At 41.2% G+C, this 25,316-nt stretch overlaps 1 protein-coding gene across 1 annotated transcript; it reads left to right on the forward strand.

Moving 5' to 3' along the window:
- Positions 1 to 17,040: 17,040 nt before the first annotated feature.
- On the forward strand, positions 17,041 to 25,043 carry lhx1a (LIM homeobox 1a). Its single transcript, XM_042487345.1, has 5 exons — positions 17,041 to 17,210; positions 19,330 to 19,553; positions 20,226 to 20,509; positions 23,307 to 23,472; positions 24,664 to 25,043. Exons 1-5 carry the CDS (start codon positions 17,041 to 17,043, stop codon positions 25,041 to 25,043), a joined length of 1,224 nt encoding a protein of 407 aa, XP_042343279.1.
- The last annotated feature ends 273 nt before the right edge of the window (positions 25,044 to 25,316 follow it).

Below are 25,316 nucleotides of genomic sequence, written 5' to 3' on the forward strand. Positions count from 1 at the left end.
ACAAAAAGGTTTTTATCATGCTTTGGTTGCTTTGAGCAGATATTATAGGAAAACAAATGTAATATGCTGTCAGGGAACACTTTACTTATACCTGTAGTTTTAACATTTTGATCATTATGACAGGTGTAATAGTGCTTCCCTCGAAACATTATTTGTTGTTGCAGATTTAAAAAAAAATAAAATTAAAAATTAAAAATAACTGCACCATTTTTCATGGATTTCTTTAAAATAAAAACTTTAGGTTGGTTTTGTGAAGATACACTCATGTAGAGGCAGAAATGCATCCTAAGATCCCCCCCCTAACTTCTGGTATATGGTCAGTCATCTATTTTAGATGGCCCAAGGACCAAAATTGTCATTATTCTGGGTTTCAGTTGAAGGTTTCATTGTCCAATGACGCTAGAAATGGAATCTTATTTATTATGTAAATGGTCAGATGAACATCTTTATTGGGCTGGACACCCACCCAGCCCACACCCCACAGGTCCTATCCATCAGCAGCTATCCACCATTTCAGTGTTTGTCATGGGAGGAGCGCGGGACTGTGTACTGTGTGTGACCAGGCAGAGATGGGCCCAGATAAAAGGATTCTGCCAAGTCCTGATTAGATCTGCTCCCATGTTTGTCTTCCAGTATCAGGGATTACATGATTTATTAGAGTGTGTTGGGGATGTGTGTTGTAGGGTGCTAACTCTCCCACCTACGCCTCATAGGGTGGCGCATTCCAGAAAACTCCATGCAAATCAAGTTTCTCTCTCTCTTTTTGGTTGTGCCCCCTGTAGCCGGTTTAACTCTCTCCTCCCCGGCCGAAGCACCTCGGGGTGACTCAGATAATTTTCTCCATTAATGAGCTCCATGATTGCAAATAAGCAACAAAGAAACAGCAGATCGATGAACTGCTGAGCGTGAGATTGATTTGTTTAATACAGGCCAATTTACTATATATGGTAAGTTTTCGTAAAAGGTGGAGAATGCTGCACACTACTTTTGTTTGCCTACAAATAAATTTGTGTTTCTAGTTTTCAGTATTCATAGATAGGGTGGAGACATGCTGCTTGATATATATCACTGATTAAAGTTCCTCACAAATATATTAATATAGGTGTATATTGCACTACAGAAATGACAGCAATGTATTTGGAAAGGGTATTTTTTTTATTGTAGTTGAATGTTATTGGTGCAAGAGAAGAAGGCAATGGGCAACAATTTAAAAAAAAATTAAAAAAGGAAATGGTCCCCAAATCAACAAGAAATGAGTAAAATATAAAAAAAAAAACAGTACAACAAAGATTACCTGAAAATAAGTTAAAAAAACAAAATGTTTTATCATAATATTTATCACAATAACAATAATAATGCAATTATATATTTCTTTTAAAAATTCATCAGAATGTAAAAAATAGTAGCTTCTGATATGTCTGTACCTTTTGATCTTTCTGTTTTAGGATTATTATTTATCTGTATTGCAGCTGCATGTGTGTGCGTTAGTGTGGGTTTGAGCACTTGCGTGTGTGGGTGTATCATTTTTTTGGGAGCTGGACAGCAAATTTCGTTGCACAAGGTGCAATTACAATAAAGGCCTTATATCCTATATTCTATTCGAACATCCACTGGCAGCTTAACCACAAAAACAGAAAAAGATTTTAGTTTTTTTAACTATATAAATTTCATACTTTTCTTAACCCCCTTTAACAGTGATCAATCCTGCCATGGCTCACCTTACCATAAAGAGCAAGACCTGGAGGAGCCTCGGTTTTATTTTGAGCTTTTTGATGTTCAACTTTTTCTAATTTTTTTTTTTTTAACCATAATTTTTTTTTATAAATACAGAATCTAACCTAGGTCTCCAGGCCCTTGTGTGATAAAATTTTAAATTTTCCACCTTTAAACTCTTATTTTATTTATTTAAATAACACAAAAGAGATTTGAATAAGTTAACACCTTTTTTGATCTGTGTGCCTGTGCTTTCTGAGATGCAAACATTGCCTTTTCATCCTGCTGGTAGTTTCAGTTGTTGCACACTCATGCTGTGCAGGCAAAAAATGTTCATACAGAGCATCATTTTGAACTCTTGGTAATCCCAAAATTTCAAGTACATTGACACTTAAATGTGTTTAAAATAATGCACAGGACATTTAAAATATTTCCATTTATCCATAAAAGTCTTGGGTTTGATTAATTTACAATGTGTTCCTTTCCCTGTCTCCCTCATGTCTCCACCTCCCCTGTGTGTGTGTGTGTGTGTGTGTTAGTGGTGGGTGTGGCTGTGCCTCACCTGGCACCTGATTCAGTCTACACTCCAGTCTTCAATCATCTCGTCACCACGCACTATAAGAACTCTGAAGCCTCACTCACTTTTTGCCAGGTTGTTCCAGCAGACTGTGGTTGTAACCTCTCAGCTGCTCTGTGTCTTGACACCAGAGTTTTTCCTTGTGTTTTATGAGGCTCTTATTGATGATTTTCTCCTGTGCCTCAGATCACCACCGTCCACTTCAACACCAACTCACCAACTCAATCTGAACCCCTACACCCTTCCAAGCCCTTCAATTCATCCGCCAGCTTTTCACAGCTGGTCCCAATTCTTCGTCCTCCTCTCAGACCTGCCTGCCCCATCATCTCCAGGTATGTTTCCTAATAAAGCCACCATCTTCAGCCACAATTCTGCATTTGAGTCTATTTTTGGGTCCTAAAGAACATTAAGCCCAAACATACTCAGTGTTAATATCATGGCTGTTCGCAGTCAGACTGAGTTGAATAAGATGGGGTTGTTTTTACCCCCTCATGATTTCAAATGCATGTATCTCTGTTACAATAAAACCCAAACATTTCTCTGTTCCTGACTTTCCTCAAGTCATGTTTTTGATCATCTACTGAATTCTGGGCACTGTGGGACAAACCATTGTATCATTTTATCATTTTGACCCCCCATTTATCCATGTATTGCCAATAACATAGGTTATTATTATTATCCCAGATTCATTTGTAACTTGTACTTAGTGTTTGTCTACACTAATTAAATTGTTTGAATTTGTTTTTTTGCAGTTTATTGATTAACTTTAAATGCCCATTTTCAAATGTTTCAAAAATCATTTGTTGATGAAATGATCAAACATCTACAAACTGACTTTTATTATTTTGTCAAATCTTACTTATCATTTTAAATTAACAGCTTGCCTGCTTCAAGAAATGAAATATTTGGGCTCACTGACGCTGTTGTGGAAGGAGGTCAAAATGACCCTCCTTGGCGGTTCTAGTGTTCACAACCTTAAAGGTACCCAAGGGGAAACAAGAATGAATGAATCTTTATTTCAAACACGTAAAAACAAAACAGTCTTACATCAAATGTAATGAACAAAAGCCAAAAAAAGACCAAAAAGGCCTATACATCAATCTCAGTGACAAATACTCAAGTCACAGTAAATATCACGTGCAAGTGCACATTTATTTATTCCTACCCCTGTATATAAATAGGAAAACTCTTTGTCAGTGGGTTAAACCCATGTGTTCCAGTCTCATTATTTTTATTGTTGTAATCAGCATTCATATGTCAAAAGGTCAACAATAAGGCGTGGGCAGTGACCAGAATCTGTATTTGGCACCACATAGAGATAAAGGTGAGCCTACATAGTCACATGACAGTCTTCCTCCTCCTCCTCCTCCTCCTCCTCCTCCTCCCTTGGGGCTCAGCTGGACGTCCTAAGTGGGGGTCAAGGTGGGTGCTGTTGCTGCTGACCATCAGTCTGCCAAGCGAGCTAATTTACAGCCCACCCTCCTCCACCCTGCAATGTCCAACCTCCAACAAACACCCCCCCCCACCCCTCAGCCATCACAGACACTCTTCCTCTGTGCTCTCTCTCTCTTTCTTTCTCTGTTTATCTCTCTCTCTCTGGCTGGGTGTGAAGACGCCAGCAGCACGCTCCAGTGGAGACAAATCAGACCTTCCCGGCCGTGTCATCGTAAAACATCCCCCAGGAAGGTTGCGACCTCCTCACCCTTTCAACTCATCTGCAGGCACAGCGAGTCAGGAGAGGAGGAGGGTTCTCCATGCAGCGGCATAACTACCTCACCGGCATTATCACAAGACAGGAATTATTGAATGAATGGAGAGAGAGTTCAGCGAAATACATGAGCGGGGATGAAATATGACTAAATACTCCCCAATAAAGCACTGCATGCAATGTACTGTAGAAATGTAGTGTAAACTCTAGCAGTCACCTTGCTCCTGTGGTTAACCCTTTGAAACCTAGGCAAATTGACTTTATTTTTTTCAAAAACATGAGAAGACGGCAATGAGCAACATAGGAAGAAATGAACAAGAAATTAGTAAAAGAGTACAAGAAAATTACTTTAAAATTAGCAAAACAAACAAACAAGGAACTGGCTTGTGAAAAAAACTGCTTAAAATATAATTATAATGTAAAATACATTTAAATATAAAAATATGGCAATTACAAATATCTAAAAATATAATATATATGGCATATACAAATTATATCTCCCTAGACATTTTTCCGAAAATATATATTTGTAATGTACTAATTTCATACAGTTTGGGGGACATTCATTGCCAAGTTGCTTATTGCCTTTTTCCCGTGATTAAACCAATCACAATCTAAAGGTTTAAAGACTAACAGCGTCTGAATGCAGCACAAGAAAACTGATGTCGTCCAGGTTTTAAAGGGTTAAAGGATCACAGTCTCCAAATACAAACAGACCTGCAACCTGGTTGGTCTTCAGGCCACATCCTGCTTTTTCATTTTATAATGCAGATTTAAAACAAAGTGTTTTATAAATAATATGTGTTCATATTAAAACGCCAATCAAATGAGCATTTACGTCCTCCTGTAATGGCGGTGTAAATGGGAGACGCATTGCCTGTGGTCGGATTCTTTATTACAGAAAATTCTACGGAGATGGCAAAAACTAAAACCAGAAATTTTTTTGCTTGGACCAATGATGAGGTGGAACTGAAAGTAGTACATGAACATAAGGCGGGAAAGGCGGCCAAAATCAGATTTGGAAATTGCAAAAAAAATACAGCAACATATTCGAGCTGCACCAGTTCCTGTTTTGTGCCTGTTCCACCATCAAATATTGTGTTTCTTCTGTTACCCCTTCAGTGATTGCGGTTAGGATTGAAGTTTTGGTTGAGGTGGGGGAAACACATATCGACGGAGAAAAAACGTGGTCTCTTCATCTTCCTTCTTCTACTTTTGTGTTTCCCAACTTTTTTTTATGAAGTTATGCTTTTCAATTTCTGGGTCAAAGCCCGGTGCGGAGACTATGCAGCATGCACAAAACCATACCGTTCTAACTCCGAACTTGTCAAATAGCACCGCTCTGTCCGTGCTTGTGGCGTATGAGCGTGACGCCAAAAGCCACCTTTCATGTCCAATAGACTGCAGCTCGAAAATGTCAGAAGAGAACACGCGCTGTTAACGCACAGGGGCAGCATCACTGGAGAACGCAGCCGGACAGAGCCGGTTGCATGCGAATGTAATGCTGAAGCACAGCGTCAGGTAATTACGTTAACGGTAACCACGCTTACAGGGCAGATGGATGGGCCCCACAAACAACTGACTTCTGTGCAGGAGTCTGGAGTTTGCTTTTTTCTGTACATTACCATGTGCCTCTTCTGCCACCAACCACCAGCAACTTTTTTGCCTAAACCCAACAATCGTGACAGGCCCTGTCTTGTGTAAACATGTAAGGACTGTGCTGCTTCATCCCACCACGTGCATTTGTTGACATCACCTTATAGGCATCCCGGAGCCGAAACCGTCGTGAGTAGACAGAAGGTTACTGACAGAGCAGCATAATGTGATGAGTTGGGATGAGAACGAGTTGGAAAAACACGTAGACCAGTTCAGGTCTGGTTGAGGTCTATACATAACCGAGTAAATCGACCCTCGACCTCTTATCTAGGTATGTTAATACAACTTCAAGAAATTCTATTAAATACAATTTCAATCCAGTTTTTAATCGGTCTGAAGTAATAACTCGGCTTTCTCTAACATCCCGTAAACGTACTGACTGACTGTAGGAGACAGGATGCAAAAGTGGCTCCTTGTCAGATGCAGATGGATAAGAAGAGTTCTTTCACAAATATCAAGAAAAAAACATTTCTTAGAAAGGTAGTAGCTGAGTACTTTGTTGTGCAGTTTGTCACCATTGTTTATGCCTATAGCACTTTTTATAGTGTTTTTTCGAAATTTAGTTTCCATCTTTGGTGGACTCAGTGACACTGCACTTGCTTCCCAACAATCACCTTTGAAGCGTTCCTTTAACTGCTGTCCTCGGCTGCACACAGCATCCCTCTCGACTCCCGGACGGATCGCCCCACCTCTCCTCTCCGACGCATAACACTCACACACACTCACACACACACACACACACACATACATTCAACCTCATCCAGCGTCAGACTCCCTGTTGCTTTACCCTGATGGAGCCATCAGCCAGCAGCCAGACGGGGAGCAGTTGTTCTCATGGTCTCATCCCCGCTGCAGAGCCTTGACACAGGGAGAGACAAACAATTTGGCCTCCCTCCCACAGTCACAGCTCTGGGAGCCAGCAGGGGAGGCAACAGAGGTTGGTGTGTGTGTGTGTGTGTGTGTGTGTCAGAGAGAGAGAGAGAGAGAAAGACAGGTCACTTGGTGTCATTCAGTCAGAGAAAAAGAAATTTCTGAGTGTGTGTTCCAACATGGAAAATGTCACATACAGGCAGAGGGGATCTATTTGCAGCCAAATAGTTTGCTCCATGAATGTTAACACAGTTTGCTTTCAACAAGTGGGAGATATTTCCTCTGTATTCTTTGCATATAGACAGGCTCTCTTGTCCTTCCCCGAAATAGAGGTTGTGCGCATGCAGGTTGTTTGGCCAGCTTTGAATATTACCACAGGCATGGTAGGCTTTTGACACCAGGGCTAGGACAAAGGGAAATGGGGTCGTGTGGTGAAATGGTTAATGTGAATCTTAATAGAGGCGGCAATGTCATTATCTCCAAATCCGCAGAGCCCTCTCGACCGGGGGGTCGCGCCGTTGACGACCACTTTACATCCCGAGCGTGTCGGTCCGAGAGACCGGGGGCATGACTGCCAATCCCATCCGGAGGATTTGTGTCCTCCTCCACCAAATTCAGTAAGCGCATGCAGACTCATAAAGGTGTTGAGAATTGAGGAATTTGTCTGGGAGACATGGCCAAAGTCAATGAGCTAGGTTTGCTTTTCAGCCGCAGGACGAGGGAAACGGGGTCGAGGCCTTTTGCGAAGCACCTGAATTCCTCCTCCTCCTCCTCCTACTCCTCCTCCTCCTCTTCTGTCCACTGAAACAGGCCCGGGCGAAGCAGAGCCGGCTGCCTTTAAATGAGATGAACACTGTCAGATTTACACACTGCCATGGTTTCAACCAACCCCTGATAATCCCTTCCCAGAAATAAATTGTCCCATTAAAATGAAATGTTGCCCATATAGGTTTAATAAATTGAAAACGCTTGTTTGAATCCTCTGTAATTTGGACAGAATCCCAAGCATGTAGCAAAAGGCTGCAGCAAAATAAGATTATTTGCTGTGTATTATAATGTATGCAGCGGTTTTTATGCGACCAAACAGTGTCAGTGAACCCCCCGATGAAATGTGTGCTTATTTATATGCAGTTATTCAGGTATGCAGTAAATTCCAATTACTTCTTAAGATTTCTATTTAGCATGAGGAGGGAAATATGACAGGGAAGCTCTGTGTTTTGAGCGGCATTGTAAATCTCGTTAACTCTTTGCGGCACGCGGCGGGAAATCTGCATTCATGTCAGGGAGTGAGCAGTGCATAAGATTTTTAACAACTAGCTAATAGTTCTGCGTGGAGATGTGTGAGAGGAGTCAGGAGCACATTCAGCTAATGTGGGAGATTCCTTGGCTGATTCCAACAGATTGGTTTGTGTGATAATGTTCACATTTTGGAAGGCTATTCAAAATTGTGGCTCTAAGTGTGAATATTTGCATTAACAGACGTAATGCAAATGTTGGTGCAGAAAGCCTCTGACCTAGAAGACTGAAAATGTTCCATGTTTAGCACCTGAAACACTCCACGTGTAATTTTCAGAAGGAAAATCTTTCATATATTATACCTTTGAATACATAACCCATGAGGGAAAAAAATCTGAATAAATTAATCTCATATCATGTAAGAATGTTTGCAATGGTCATCTGCAACAAATGAATAAACTTTAAATTCTGATAAGTTGATCTTACTCAGATAATACTGTTCTCTGAATGCCTTAAAAAATGAAAGTAAATGTAACAATCTTAATTTCTGTTTACTTTATATCTTGCTAATATTTCTTCAAATTTAGCTGTTTTTATTTAATTTTGTGAAGTTTTTGCAACTTAAAAATGACCTTGTTTGCAACTTCAGTAAACCGAGTTAGTCTGACTTAACTTGATCATGACAAAGACGATTTTGTCAATTATAAACTTAAGAGATCTGTTCAGTTTTAACATTTTTAAGAAAATACAGATATGATCAACTAGTTTGCAAACACCAGAACACAGATGTATATGGCACAGTAAACTTGGTTTACTGAAGTTGCTAAAACTTAAAATGATGGATTTAATTAAGCATGTCATTTTTAAACTGCAACAACTTCACAACATTAAGTAAATATAACTAAATTTTAAGTCAACTTAACAATTAAATATAAAGTAAACAAATTAATATTAATAGTTATATTTACTTACATTTTTAAAGGCAATCGGTTTCCTAGAGTAAACTCAGCTTTTCTGATTTTATATATTGTTCTGAATTGCCTCAAATTTGATTGAGCAGAGCGAGAAAGCTCAATCCTGACCTTGAAAACTGTTGAAAATTATGAGCACGTCCCTAATGCCACTACCTAATAATATAAAAGGACTGTTGGAACAGGCAGGGGCGTTGTAGTGGGAGGAAAAGTGGGAGTGATTACCCCGGCCCCCAGTGAGAGGGGTTTTATTTGCATTTCTTTATTTCCAAGTAATTAGTGCAGTATCTAAACTATAATTGGTTATAAATTGGTTGTTGAAAGACTGAACATTGCATTAAAAAAGATGGAAGCTCGCTTCGGCTCCTCTTGCCCCTAAAAGGCACAAAATGGTTTAGTCCGCCCCTGCACGAGGACTGGTGTCTAAATGCAGCTAAAGCCGAATGTGCTGGAGCACCAGCTTACGCTGCTATGTCTTCCCCAAAGAAAGGGATATATATATATATATATATATATATATATATATATATATATATATATATATATATTAATGAAATAAAGTTAAGGGAGATAAAGCAGATTGACTTTGTAAAAAAATAGATAAATGAATAAAGGTGCGTGCGAGACATGGATCAAGAAAGGAAGGGCAGGGGATCTAACAGAGACTTCTTGTGCATGGGGCCCAGTATTTGGTGCTTTGCCCCCATAAAACCTGCGAGCGGCCCTGGATTAATAATAAACAGTGGAAACAGTGGAACAGTGGAAACATGCATTGCTGAGATGTGCTTGTGTGTTCACTGTGTTATGAGCTACAGTATGAGAGGAAGCCGGGTGCTTCAACCCCCCCCCCGTGTTCAGTCCCCCGTGTTGGGCCCCCAGGGGCCCTAAATCCCCGCTGCTCTTCCCTGCAGCCCCTCTCTGACGTGCATGCCGAGGCGAGCAGCGCTTTGCCTATGCATTAGCCATCCATTTCCCCCGGCTGACACCTCTCCAACATAAAACCGTAAGGCAGAGGTAAAATATCTCTCTCCTGGCGAAAATAAAGCTTTGTCTGCCTGCTGATCTATTGGATATAAAAATAAAGCCGCGGCTTTGATGCGGGCTTTACCTTATGCGCGCCTTTGCTTTTTGCGCACACAGAGCTCCAATGAAGATGGATAGTGCGGGATTGGCCGCGGTGCGTCCGGCACAGCAACATCACTCACTCCACTTCTTCCTCCTCCTCCTTCTCCTCCTCCTCCTCCTGCTCCTCTCGCAGCCTTTTTGTCACTCAGACGTTGAGAACTGCATTGTTTGTTATCGATCAGTGAATGTCGATAATTATGCAGGGATTATCAGACTAAGCGGGTTTAGAAAAGTTGTGCGCGTTAAACAATAATCAGATTCTCCTTGCGTTTTGTTTTCTTTTGTAACACGAGAACATTTCCAGGTTCATGTGTGCTTAATATTTACTGTCTGTGGCTTTTTGGGTGGAGAAGATTTCAACACAGAGCAGTAACTGTAGCTTGGTTTTGCAGTTGTATCCTGCAGTTAAATTTGGAAGACGCATTTGCACACGGTTTAATTCAAATGATATCTAAATTATAGGTAGGCCACGTATTTTTTTTTAAATTCCAGCTCCCCTCCAACAATTTAACTCCCATATATGTATAAAATATAGTGAACCAGCAGCAACAATTAAAATGAAAATACTTTCAACGTAGGCTACATTTTAGCTTCATGTCTTTGTTTTTCAAGACATGAAAAACAAAGACATGAAGCTAAAATGTCTTTAGCTTAAGAGAGTTTTTCCACCTTTGTTTCCATTAACAGAATTTGAATGAATTCACCCAACAAAGAGCATAAATCATTTTCAGTCCTGCAACACTTTGATCGTCTCAAAATGGTTCATGGAAAAGCAGATTTTGGAAATTTAGCAGCATTAAATTACATTTTAGGAACCACGCTATTCCATTCAGCTTATTTTATTTTATTACAATGTTTTTTTGTTATACTGCAGGTTATATTTTCACCTGCTCGTCTTAGAAAACCTTTAAGATCACTTTCTTCTGGGATCAAATAAGCCCAAAAAGGCCTCTTTGACCATTTTAAAAAGCTAAACGGAATATTCCAGGTTCACTTAGTGGTGGTTACTATTTTAAACAGTCGGATTTGCCAGTTTAAGATGATAATTAGAGGTGGTTCCTGACTAAACACGCGCTGATATTTTAAAAAAAACCCTCATCATGTCATCGTTAATAAAAATAAATAAATAAAACAGCAGATGAATGTCTAAGCAGCGTGCACGGGCCGGCCTGCTCTATTTTAATGCAGGTATCAGCAGCGGCCAGCTCTCCCTCTCTCCATGCTTCCGGGCTTTTTTTTTTTCAGAGCGCAGAAATCCTGTGCGGCGGCGGCAGCAGCAGCAGCTATCTGCCGCTCTGCAGCCATGCAGCCCGTCCCCTGAGCATTGGCCATCGGGCGATAATATCTCAAAGGGAGTGGTTATCGCCACACATTATATTATAATCATTAGTGATCCTAGCCCTTTCACCCCGACTGCAGAATAAGCGCGGAGAACCATTAATCTGGACTAGGTTCCCTCTGCTTCCCTGCGCCTGCATGGATGTGCGTTTCTCACCGACTCTGGTTTTAGTTTGGAATCACAGAGAAGGTTTTCATTCAAGCGTCTGTGCTCTCAACCTCATGTGATTCTTTTTTTATTTTTTTACATTTTTAAATTTGTAGTTTGCTTTGTTGATTTAACAGGGGGTATCTCCTATCTTGCTCTGCGTTTGGAACTGTAAATATGATTTTTGTTCTTGCATAAAACAATATAATTTTGTACAAAACACTAAATATTTTGACCACTTTTAAAACCTTTTATCCCATTTGCTTGAGTACTTTTTCATTTATTTAAAGTTAAGACTTTATCCACGTGTCCAGAAGATTTATCACCAAGTAAGCCATGCGTAAAATGTGCGGTGACCTTCTATTCTAAGGATTAATTCCGACATAACGGCTGTAATAACTTGGAATTACGAATATAATAATATAATAGTAGTAATAGTCATAATAGCATCATTGGCTAAACCCTCTCTGCACCCGGATTCAATTCGCCCCCTAGAGGAGTGAGGGGGACCCTGGTGGAGGTTGCTTTGCTGTAGTGATGGTGGTGGTGGTGGCCTTGTGTGTGGGTGACCTCGGAGTCTGTGCAGGGTGACTGTTTTGGACTCTAAATCCCCCAAATTCCCCCAAATCATGTGATCTCCTTGAGAAAACGCACAGACAGTAAAGAGGTTTTGGTTGGAGCTGTGGAAGGAAGGTCAGATCATCAGCCTCTGAATATTGGCTAGTGTGTGTGTGTGTGTGTGTGTGTGTGTGTGTGTGTGTGTTGTAGTGTAGTGCAGTGTGGTGTAGTGTGTGTGTAGTGTTGGGGGTTGACTGGCTGAGAAGAGACAGCTGTAGGGAGATGATCTATAAATCCCATTGGATTTCTCTCAGCGCAGGACGGGACCGGAGTTGGAAAGTCTGGAAAATGTTTGCGTAGAGTTGGTGTTGGCTCAATAATCCACGATGAGTTCACATCGGCATATGTTTGGCTGCTGATCTACAGGAGGGGGGAGGAGAGGAGGGAAGGGAGGACACAGCCTAGCCAGTCGATCGTGGTAGGACTTTGCGTGCTTTGCCTAAAGTCGTGTGGGTTATACCATTACAGAGTATGGGGCCTTTGCTGTGTGAGCACCGCGGGACGGATGGACAGAGTCATGGATGGATGGACAGAATGGCTGACATGCTGGTCAGTGCAGGGACAGGAAAGTGCCCCCCCCCCAACAACATCTCCTCCTCTACAAACTCAACTGGTGATGGTTAACTTTGCGTCAAATGTGCGCGCTTTTCATGCAGTTTGCACCACCAAGAAAAGAGCTGACACGTGGACAGTTTGGATGGAAAGCGCACTTTGTTAAAGCAGCTTTCTGTGGATGCAGGTGTCACTAAAAATACTTCATTTTCTGTTTATTTTTGGAACTTAAAATAAAATGAAATAATAAAATGATGATAACGCTTTTCGTTGTTGGGGAAAAACATTTTCTTTCATAAAAAAATCATTTTTCTTTGCAAAGAATCCTCTATTTTGTAATTCAGTACAAATTATATACAATTATGCAGCCCACAGTTGTTACACTTTTGTATATTACGATTTACAATCAGTGCAATGAAAATAAAATGAAATAATTTCTGTTTTATGTCTCATACGATTTTTTTCTCCTTTAAACTATATGCACATTTTGGCACAGCTGCACCTTCGAATAATTCCCCCCTATTCCCCAATGTTAAGTTTTTATAGGAATAGAGATGAAAAATTATACAAATGATATTAACTGAGCCAGTTTCACAGAAATGGGACTGTTTATTCCGAAAATAAACGCATTCATAAGCCAGAATGATCAATGCGTCTTATTATGAATTATGAAAATCAGCGCCTGTTTGCATTATTCCTTTGTAAAAAAAAAAAAATCCTGCAGAGAGAGAAAGAGCAGAGCAGAGCAGAGCAGAGCAGCGGACCGGTACCCCACCCTCCACTTCCTCCTCCTCCTCCTCCTCCCCGGTACACTCAGTTGATCAAAGCTCCAGTCGGGGGTGATATTTCTCTCTGTATTACCGGAGTCACGGTTTGTCCCCCCGGCTGCCTGCCCGGCCTCACTGGCCCCGGCTGTAATGTCACACAGCCCGGCTTTACCAGCGTGGCCACCCCGGGAAACTACAAGAAGAAATAGCGTTTGTCTCCTTTTTTTCTTTTATATATTAAACACCTTTTTTCCCGTTTCCATCCCATCCAATCACCTGCTCGGTTCAGTCTTTAGTCGTCTTCTTCCTGAAGCCGCGGCCCTCTCCTACATTGTTGTGGTGACATTGTGTCTCTTAACTGAGCCTGGAGGAGAGACGGGAGACAAATAAACGTGTCATGATTAGAATTAATGATTGCATGCATCTTCACAGCCTCATTCATTATCTCAGATTAATTATCTCGCAGTGTACCAGTTCACTTGTCTGCACTTCATAAACCCCAAATCTCCTGGGCTGCTTTACAACACTGTGGCCCTGATACAGGGAGATCCCTTTCTTGCCTGTGGAGGCCTGCACTGTCCGGAAAAAAAGACTTTGGATGGAATAAAAGAAATGCGTAAAATATAAAATGTGAATAAAATAAAAGCTATCCAATAAAATACACATTTCTGGTTAATTATAGGTATTTAGATTGCCATTGTTAGCGACTACAATGTATTGACTTTCATTTTCTTTGCACATCAAATCTACCTCCAACTATTCTGAGATTCAGGACAAAAAGAAAACAAAATAAAAAAGAACAAGTTTTGTTTTCTTCAACTTGACGCTGCGCCACAAATTCCAATTTACAACTTCTGCCTGCATCAGAATAAAAAAAAATATGAGTGAGAATATAATCTATTGCTAGTGAGGGATTACAGTGGTAAGGTTAAAACCATTTTTGCATTTAATAGTGTGTTTGCCTGGAGGGGAGTTGAGATATTTTTAAGCCCATAGCCTATATTTTGATTTCCTTCTATTCGTGGATTAATCTGCCTCTGTGAGCTGGCTTTTTTTCTTCTTCTTCTCTCTCTGGCTTATTCTAAATCAGGCAGAGATTATCCCCACTGACAGACTATCAAGGCATCTTCTACACATGGAAATAACAACAACTTTTGTTGTTTACATGCTGCATTTACAAGTTTGTATGGCGGTGGAGAGGCCTGCGTACTGCACGCTGTCTGGCCTTAGTTTTTTTCATTATTTATTTTTTTTAGATTAGTCTGCAGGTTTTTAGGGCGGGAAAAAAAAGAAAAGTGAGTTTTGTATCCCATAAGAAACGCGATATTTCCATCGCTGATTGCCCCCCTCTCTGTAGATCTATGGACCGCCCAGTTGTCATCGAGCTCAATGACCCCTCTCTGCCTGTCTCTCTGATGGAAACATAACCAGATGCTCAGAATGCGCTCAGACGCGCCGCTCAGAAACAAACAGAAAAACAGAGAAGTTGAAAAAAAAGAGAAAAGCGAGACTGAAGAAGAGGAAGAGGAGAAAGACGATAAAACAAAAACGAGATGTGCGTTTGGTAGCGTTATCTCTGGCTTCTTTTTTTTCTTTCTTAAAGCCACCAGCACATGTCCTGTTGAAGGGGCGCTCCCCAGACGCCGGGAGGCAGCTGGAAGGGGACGGGCGCGCGTTTTGCATGAGAAGCGGCCCATATGCAAGAGGATGCTGGCAGGCTGTTGGGAGAGAATACATGGGTGATCTTTGGTGCTTTTTTTCTCCAAATGCGCAGCAATGGAGCCGTGTTAAGACGAACAAACACACACCGTGTTTCTTTTTCAAAATAAAGACGCAAAAATGATTCTCTTACTGTGGATAAATCGGTTAAATCGGTGTGTTTACAGGCCACAAGCGAGCAGTTTGTGTAAACAAATGCTTTAGAGATGAATTAAACTAGTTTCCTGGCGAATGCAAATCCTGATTAGATAGTAGAACGAAACGAATTTGTTCGACAAGCACGTGAAGTTTTTCCCATCCTGACAGACATCCTCTGTTCACTGAGCAAAAAGAATAAAAGAAAAATAGTTAAAGGCCTGCAAATCATCAACACAACATAACGAGTCTTACTGATGGAAAATGACCAATAAGCCAACAGGCTGATGGCTCATAATCGTGGTGTTATTTACTGAAGTTGGATTTGAGCATCAACTTTGGGGCTTTTCTGTCTCTCCAAGCTTCCTCTCCATCACACCAGGTGACAGCTGCTTTAAACCCATCGTTAGAGTAAATTAGCACATGCCATTCTGTTATTTTGCACGACTCTGAGAAAAAGAGAAAAACTATCATATTTCCAGAATATCAACTCAATCAGATCTTGGCACAGACGTTCTGCTGCGTAATCAAACAGTTAGCTGTATATGGATGATGCGTTCAAGTACAAAGCAGGCAGTTAAAATTTCATATTTTAACGGACAGCTGGTTTATTGATAAAAAAAAAGAGAAGCCTCCAGTTATTCTCAAATACCCAAAACAAACATGCCCGACTTGTGCGTAGTTTTCTGGCGCAAAGTAACTTTACAGGAATGAACCGGGGAGCGCGCCATGCAATCTGCGCCTCCAGCTTCTTTATCCCGAAGACGCCACTGAGATTATCTACCTGCTCAGATTCCTTCTTCATGCCCCCCTCATGCCCAGAAGACAATTTGCTCAGCAGCTGAAAAGTGGCGTCTCTCCCTCCACGCGCTGCTCGCCCTCTCCGCCGCGGCTGCTTCCTCCAAACACATTCACTAACATATGACAGTTTGCAGGGAAATTCTTGACAATTGGTGTCTTGAGTGTGTGGCATAAATAGCAGGCAGAGCCCTCGCTGGGTTATGATGGGGCGGCTTGATGGTTGCTGGCATGGTGCGACGCTGATTGGTCGGACCGCGGCCTGACGTCAGGAGGCTGGGAATAAGGCTGGGTTGGAGCTTTAGGAGCAAGACAGTTTACTGGAGAGCCGGCGCATCCCAGCATACGCACGGTACTGGAGACTGAGGGCATCCCAGCATACACACTGACAACTACCGGAGCCGCCAGCGCATCGCAGCATCCAACCCCCAATCCGCCCCCACCACACCGCCGCCGCGAGCGGAACGTCCAGGATCATCGGACTGAGCGAGAGGGGAAAACACTCTTTTGAGAAAATCTTTTTGGGTGTGTGATTTTGTTTCCCGCCGGGTTCTGAACACTGGATACGCTGCCATGTCAAAGTGCACTGAATTATTTATAGGCGTGCGTGTCTTGTTGTGTGACAGCTCTGCCCTAAAAGCGTTTTATTAGACGCCTCTTCCAGCGCTGACTGGCACACGACGCTCCTCTCACCGATGCGTCACTTCCAAGAGCGCCGGGACAACCACATTGGTCATCTCGCCTGAGCCGATCTGCAGCTTGAAATCTACATTTTTGGTTGTGTGTTTTGCCCCCGGATCCAATAAAAAAGGACTGTTTTTTTTTTTTTTTTTTGGCTTTTTCCATCTGAGAGAGAGAGGACGCGGTCGCCATCCTTTCCTGTGTGTGTTTTTTGGACGCTGAGCCTTTTTACGCATGCAGGGAGAAAACTGTGGTGACACCTGATCGACTGGCTTCTCCGCGCACATTGACCCGGGGAGCTCCAAGCGAATCAAGGAGGGGAGCGAGAGCAGATACTCGGTCAATGCTCGGCCTGTGCTGTTGATTTTGTTTGTGTGCGCGCGCGCGCTTCGTTTGTGGGTTTCTTTTTGTAAAGCCCAGCCAAAGCCATGGTCCACTGCGCCGGCTGCGAGAGGCCTATTCTGGACCGCTTTCTGCTCAACGTGCTGGATAGAGCCTGGCACGTAAAGTGCGTGCAGTGCTGCGAGTGCAAATGTAATTTGACAGAGAAATGTTTTTCTCGAGAGGGGAGACTGTACTGCAAAAATGATTTCTTTAGGTAAGCTCGGGGAAAGGTGACAGAGAAACTCATCAGCTGTGTTTTTGTTTTCTGGTTTGTGTGTGTGTGCGTGTGAGTTTGTATCAGGAGCTGGACTGCAGGCAAACAGGGACATGTGCATTTAGAAAATAATATAGCCTAAATACATTTAATAGGAACATAACAGGAGAAACGATTGTGATAGTGCATCAAAAAAAGGCCAAACATTACATTTTACCCCAAAAAATATTTATGTATTTTTTATTTTTGCAGATTTAGTGCAGAACAAATATTTGTTATCTATATTATTTACATCTTGGAAATAAGTTGCATACTTTTGAAATACTATTGGCTAAACAAGTAATAAAAAGTAAAAACCCAATGCTGCAGACAAATAGTCAAAATAGAATAAAAACAAAATATATTTTAAAACTGCACATCTGTTGACTGCACACAAGTGAGGCATTTATAGTGATTGCAGACTCTGTGTTTTATTTATTTATTCTCTTTAAATAAATGGATAAGCGACCTGTCCGTGCCTGTAGGCGTGAACGAGCACTTGCAGGCGATAAGCTTTGATTAGGAGCGAGTAATTAAAAGCTTGTTAATTTGGATTCTTATGCAAAACAACAACAAAAGAGGGCCAGCAACATTAAACGCGTGTGCACTCGCTCTCAGCGGGGAGAGAGAGGGAGAGAGAGGGGGGCGGTTTGTTAGGAAATCGAGGAAATCACACTTGGGGTGTGTTTTTTTACAGCGTGTGGGCAGCCGGGGGAGCGCACAGGATCAAACCCCGGCCAGAGGAGCCGCGGCCCGGTGTGTTTGCTCAGTCCGACTGAGGCGGACGTGATAAGTGGATTTGAATAGTAAACTAGTTGAAAAGATCAAGTCCGCAGACAATGCAATCACAGACGTGCAGTCAACAAGCAGTGCACACCACTCAATACACATTGTTTAACGGTGAAGTCAAAGGCAGGGCTATCATTTATTATTCCAAAGCAAAGCAAGCAGGCTGCTGTCTTAGAGCTGCCTATTAACTAGACATATATATATATATATACACATGGAAAATGTGGGGATACAATATTTCATAAATTCAACAAAACTACTCAGTTCAGCAGGTCCATACAAAGTTGCGCATTGGCCTCTGGCGGGAGGGAATCATATATCATCATTTTTAAAATAATGTTGTTGTTTTTTTTTTTTTTTTAAAGAGTTTGCTTTATTCACAACGTTATTTCTATTAGTATAATTTAGAGTGTTATTTTCCCAAAGTGTGCTGACGTATACATTTAATATTTAAAAAAACACAATAAAAACATAACCTTACATTTTAATTTTTATTATATTATTATTATTATTATTATTATTATTATTATTATTATTGTTATTATTATTATTATTATCGCCATAACTATTATTATTATATTGTCAAATGCACAATAACTAGGCTCGAAAGAAGCAGTCGTTGGCAATAAAAATACAACTCTTACGCTCCAACTCTGATTTTAAATATGTATAAACAGGAAAAACACGATAATAAAAATGTATAATAATAATAATAATAATAATAAGTCAAATGCACAATAACTAGGCTCGAAAGAAGCAGTCGTTGGCAAATAATATACAACACTTCAGTGTGGATAGAGCATACAGAAAACGTTCATTCTTAATTGTAGAAATAGCACACGGTCCAAAAAGCTCCTGAAATGCGTTTTCAAGTGAAGCTTTTCTCTCTTCTCCATATTATAAGTATCTATAATTTATCTTTAGAGAAATCTTTTCTTTTCATTATTATTCTTTTCATGTAAAATAGTATATTTTAGACCGGGTTATGATTCGACTTTCCCCAAAATGCGCTTTCAGATGGTCAAGTGGGGTTTTAGAAATACGTGTGACTTTATGTTAAGGCCCTATTATAATTCATTTTTTCCTTTAACATTAAATGTGACTTCTTAGTCAACAACAAAATCAAATGGAAATGAATATTCTGTTAAATACGGCTCTTTCTGTCCCCATCATCTCCGCTTTTTCACCAAAGCTGCGTGTTCATTTTATTATTTAAACGCTTCATAATGATTTCTGTAAAACATTTCTTTAATTAACAAAAAACATCTCATTCCCCCCTCTCCTCCTGCAGACGGTTCGGCACGAAGTGTGGCGGCTGCTCGCAGGGCATCTCTCCAAACGACCTGGTCCGGAGGGCCCGGAGCAAAGTGTTTCACCTCAACTGCTTCACATGCATGATGTGCAATAAGCAGCTCTCCACTGGAGAGGAGCTCTACATCATAGACGAGAACAAATTCGTTTGCAAAGACGATTACCTAAACAACACGAGTGTAAAAGACACCAACCTCCTCTCAGGTGCGTACGAGCGTGTGTGTGTGTGTGTGTGTGTGTATTGTGTGCGTGAGGCGGGATAAATTGTGATGGATGTGATGTGCTCAGCCCCGCAGTGGCTTCATCATTTCCATGACCAGGACTTAGACGCATCCAGAGAAGAAACAAAAAAAGCACAGACTATTGTCTGCTGATCATTTTATTCCAAAATATATATATATATTTTCAGTTCCAGCCTGTTATTTTCTCTCCGCCATATAACATTATGATATGAATTTTGGCCTGCAATGTAAATGTTTATTCCATAATTCTTCATGTAAGATGTTTATTACGTTTATTTTTAATTTTTTTTAACTTAATATCAAAGTTTCTTTCGAGGAGAAAAAAATCCCCAGCTGCTATTTTTAAAAAAATAAAATGTCAGTGATTATCTATTTCAATATTCATATGCATGTTAAAGGTGCAAAGCATAAAACAGTACTAAGTCAAATTGCTAAACACCGTCTAAAACCTGGATGAACCTCTCAGATAATATCGTTTCTTTTTCTGGTTTGCATCACAAAGTTGAGGTCAAAGTTCAGCCACCTTTAATGACATCACTGCTGACGCACTCCACAGTGATAAATACACTTTTGTTCTTTTTGCACTGCAGCATTTCCCGCGTTTATTCTGATTCCCTCGTGTTATTTTCTTCAGTAACGGCATGCAGCGACCCCAGTTTATCGCCGGACTCTCAAGACCAGCTACAGGACGACGTGGTCCTAAAGGACACGGAGATAGCCGCGCTGTCCGACAAAGAGACGGTGAATAACGAGAACGACGACCAGAACCTCGGCGGGAAGCGGCGCGGCCCGCGGACCACCATCAAGGCCAAACAGCTGGAGACGCTGAAGGCGGCGTTCGCTGCCACCCCAAAACCCACCAGACACATCAGGGAGCAGCTGGCCCAGGAAACCGGCCTCAACATGAGAGTCATCCAGGTAAAGGAGCGCCGACATTTAGCATCCAAACAGCATCCTGGATTATCCCTCTCATCTCACCACAGCCTCATCATGACCTGCCGCGCGTAAAAGCGCATATTTATTAGCAAATCAGGATTTTTTTCTCGAGGTCCGTGTGTCTCTCAACACAGATCACTATTTTAATCATTAGTCTCAGTCATTTATACACTGTAAAAACTGACAAGCTGATTTAGTTTTTAAAAATCTAGGAAACTTGTTGCCTTTAAAAATGTAAGTAAATATAGCTGTTATCTTAATTCATGTATATTTAATACTTTATTGTGAAATTCACTCAAAATTTAGTTGTATTTACTTAATTTTGAGAAGCTGTTGCAACTTTAAAAATGGCAAGTTTAATGAATTCAATCTGTCCAAGTTTTTGCAACTTCAATAAACAAAGTTTACTGTGCTATAGCATGATGTAGCAGGATCAAGGAGAAATTTGAACGTCATTTTCTAGACTGTGTTTGACAAAAAAAACATCTAACTTGTACTTGTGTATATGTATATACATCTGTATTCTGCTGGTTGCAAACTAGTCAATCATATTTGTATTTTCTTAAACATTTTTGGCGAAAATTCTCCTTATGATGATCACATCAAGTCAGAATAACTTGGTTTAAACTCAGCATGATGTAGCAGGATTAGAATGTAGCATAAAAGCACACAAATTCTTTTGATTTGTCATTTTTAAGTTGCATCAGTGTCACAAAAATAAGTAAATACAGCCAAATTTAACAATTAGATTAAAAAATCCACATAAATTAATCTTTATAATTATATTTACTCACATTTTTTCAAGGCAGTCGGTTTATGATATTATTTTAAATAAGACCAGCTTGTCAGATTTGACAGTGCAGGAGTTCCGCTGGATTTTTTCTCTTATTTCACCACAATTTAATTCATTAACTGCCGAATAAAGACGCACAAAAGCGCGTTTTTGTTAGCAAATTGGGGTGTTTCTCAGGGTCCACGTGGCCTTAAATAAAAAGCATAGGCCTAATTATTGGTCTCACCATCCCCACTTATTCATACATAAATCACTAAAATCTTCAGATTGTGTCTGATAGTCTGAGATATTATGGAAATATCATTCAGGGGGCACCCACAGGTTGAGGAGGTGGGCTCGCGCCTTTTCTGTTTTATAGGGTGTTACGCACCCATTAAAAGGTGTGATGTAACAGCTTATATTTTATGGAAAAACGTCCCTGCCAAGCTGCCAGACTGCCATGACCGTGCAGGCCTCATCCCATCAGAGAGGCTCCACCTCCCCCCCTTCAGCACCACCTCCCCCCCTCCTCACCCTCACCTCCCTCGCCCCCTCTTTAAAGGAGGCCTCTTCCCTTCAAACTGCGCGGTCACATTGAATTCATTAAGCCAAAGATTGGCCCGACGCACGAGGTTGATTTGGAAACGGGTAATTTATATGGGTATTTTTGATTCTTGGCGCAGGCGACGGGGCAGAGTCGCCAACTGGCGCCGGGGCTGCTGGGAGCGCTGGGAGCGCTGGGAGTCCTGGCACAGCGCTGCCATCACGTTTTGCGACCACATTTAGCCATGCTGTGAGCCTCTCCAGCCAAGTGGAAAGACAGAAAATCTGTTTCAAGGGTCTTCAGATTGTCTCCTCAGAAATCTGAATTACAGCAGGGCCACATTAAGTTAAACAAAGAGCAAGACAGACAACCCACAAAACACATCGTTGTTGTTGGTATTATTATTATTATTATTCAATTTTGTAGAAGGGAATGTTTTTTATTTTATTTTATTTTTAGTATTTATTTATTTATTTTTATGTCCAATATTTTTTTTAAAGAGGTCATTTTATGCGATGAACTAAATTGTTAATAATGCAAACTAATATTGCAAATATTATTAACAATTACCCACACGGAATATAACAAACCTACTTATAGAAAACGTAGAAATAATTGGAATTAAAAAAAAAAAGTATTTATTTATTTTTAGTTTACTCGTGTTTCCGGGGCTGCGGGGCAGAGCAGGTAAAAAGCTTTAGCACAGCAGATTAATGGCGATAAAGTGAAAGTGGTGAAGTAGGGGTATCTAATATGTATGAGCACGAGGGGGAAAAAGGGAAGCGCGTAATTAAAGGAAGCCGGCCTATAGATTAGGAAATGATAACCTCCAAGAGCCCGGTAATATATTGGTAACAACCCTCCTATTAAGTATTAATTGGAGATTTTAAGCCCCCGCTGCTGCAGTCTTCAGTCGGAGTAAATGGAGGGTTAAAAGATCATTAGGGAGGTTAGATGTGACTCTCGCTCCTGTAACGATAATTGGGCGCAGTGTCTCCGCCGCAGAGCCTTGCGGATTTAACGCACCGGCTCATCACGCACGCCGCAAAACACACACACACACACACACACACACACACACACACACACACACACACACACACACACAGCACCGGTTATTTACTCTAATGTGGAACCAGCGCGGCGCAGGTGCCAGGGTAAATATGACACCTAATTACACTTTCTTTTGTATGAGAGGAGAATTTACATAGTCGGGTTTATTTGCAGAAAAAAAACCACAATGGGCAAATGTTTGTTTGTTTGTTTACATATTTATTTAGACATTTCTGCCGCGTAAAATGCGCACTGAGTCCGCCTCCATCACCTCCATTTCTCCTCCCATCTCACCACACACAATATTGACGTGCAATCAAAATGGCGTCAGGAGCCTAGTGCATGTTTGCAGAGTGACACGAGGTGACCCATATATGTGTGTGTTTGTGTGTGTCTATGTGTGTGTTCAGGTCTGGTTCCAGAACCGACGTTCCAAAGAGAGGCGCATGAAGCAGCTGAGCGCGCTGGGCGCCCGGAGGCACGCGTTTTTCCGGAGCCCGAGGCGGATGAGGACGCTGGTGGACCGGCTGGAGCCCGGAGAGCTCATCCCCAACGGGCCCTTCTCCTACTATGGAGGTATGCGTGCACTTGCAATTTTCATCAAAGAAAAGTAGATATTTTATACGTCCTCCAAAGTGTTTTTTTTTCTCTCTCATGTGAAACATCCTTTTAATATCCATTTTTAATGTTTGTTATGATTCTCCTTTTTATTCTCACTGCTGCGAGTTTCAGTCACATTAAATTATAATTTGTATGTTTCCTTATTTTCCTCTATTTTTTTTTAAATTCCTTGCTCTGTAGCCTGTTTGGGCTATTTAATGTTGAATAAGAATTAAGCATTTTTTTATAAAGACGCCTCAAAGAATGATGGTAGATATCATGTTAGGCCTGTGCACGTTTAGCTTCCTGAGCTGAGTTAAGTTTTAATTTAGTGCACCAAATTAGAATAATGTTTTGCATATGAATAGTTCTATAAAATGCAGTGATTTTCTGCACTGTAAAAATAAACTATTTGTTTTAACCTTTAAAAGTTAGTGTCCGGTCTGCCTTAAAAATTTAAGTTGACTGAATTTGAAAAGACAAGTTGAGGTAATTCATTCATATAAGTAGTAAGAGTAATTCAAATTCATTCAACTTAAAAATTAAAGGTAGCCTGCACACAAACTTTTTAAACTGAAAACAAATAGTTAATTTTTCAGCAGTGATGCTCTTGCTCAATAATGTGACAAGTTTGTAGTTTCAGGAATAAGGCTCATACTTTTCTTAAAACAAATTTGGTTACGATGTTTTATTCAGTTTGTGTAACCTCGTCCATAAGCTTTTAGAAATGAGTGAGTTACTCGACCTTAGTTTACATCTCAGTGATTTGATAGCACACTCTTGCTTCAAAATGCTTTGAAATATCTGATCATTCTCAGAGAATTTCATTTGTGCTCGGGCCTTTGTCCTTTCTGCCGAAGCAGAAAAGTCTAATAATATTCTGCTGAATTGAAAAAAAAAAAAAAAGATCGGTCTCAGTAGGTAGAATCGCTGATGAAATGGCCCCCATTTTAATTAATTTTGTGGCCACGTTGTTCTCCCCACCCAATTGCAGTTTTGATTTAAGTGTAACGTGCTCTGTGACTAATGTAGTACGGCGAGGGTCTCTCGCCCTCTCTAATACAAATCAAGCTATGTATATTCAATGAATTCCTCAACGTCTCCGGAATTATTTCTACACACATTGTTCTCCGAGCTGATTTTTTTCTTCTTCTCTTGGATCTGCAGATTATCAAAGCGAGTACTACGGCCCGGGAGGGAACTATGACTTCTTCCCTCAGGGGCCTCCATCGTCGCAGGCCCAGACCCCGGTCGATCTCCCCTTCGTGCCCTCCTCAGGCCCCACGGGCACCCCTCTCGGAGGTATGGACCACCCCCTGCCTGGCCACCACCCCTCCAGCGAGGTGCAGCGTTTCTCCGATATAATGTCCCACCATCCGGGGGACTCTCCCAGCCCGGAGCCCGGCATCCCGGGACCCCTCCACAGCATCTCCTCCGAGGTGTTCGGCCCTAGTCCGCCCTTTACCTCACTGTCACTGAACGGCAGCGGATACAACAACCACCTGTCCCACCCGCCCTCGGAAATGAACGAGGGCACCGTGTGGTAGCTTTTCCAGAGAGCGGACTCTACTGACGAGAGATTCGGTGTTGGAGGGTGGTGAGGTTTGGTGTGTTTGGGGCTCCAGAACAGGGAAATGGATATCGACAGGGTTAGGGCCATTGTTTTTTTTTTTTTGTTTTTTTGGTGTTTTTATATTTATTTATTTATTTTCTCATTTGATCTGTTGACCTTTTTTGTGGGGAAACATTGTCTTCAGTATTGTGTTTGGGTGTTTCACAATTGCTTCGTTTGCCCCCCAACCCCCCCACCCTGCATCCAA

The sequence above is a fragment of the Plectropomus leopardus genome, chromosome 5, assembly GCF_008729295.1.
Source record: "Plectropomus leopardus isolate mb chromosome 5, YSFRI_Pleo_2.0, whole genome shotgun sequence".
NCBI classification, from domain to species: domain Eukaryota; kingdom Metazoa; phylum Chordata; class Actinopteri; order Perciformes; family Serranidae; genus Plectropomus; species Plectropomus leopardus.

Bases quoted from the DNA above. Each gene is read 5' to 3' on its own strand.
- lhx1a (XM_042487345.1), top strand. From the start codon at position 17,041: ATGGTCCACTGCGCCGGCTGCGAGAGGCCTATTCTGGACCGCTTTCTG. The intron at 19,554-20,225 runs GTGCGTACGAGC...TATTTTCTTCAG, and splicing joins AGACACCAACCTCCTCTCAG to TAACGGCATGCAGCGACCCC. The intron at 23,473-24,663 runs GTATGCGTGCAC...TTGGATCTGCAG, and splicing joins GCCCTTCTCCTACTATGGAG to ATTATCAAAGCGAGTACTAC.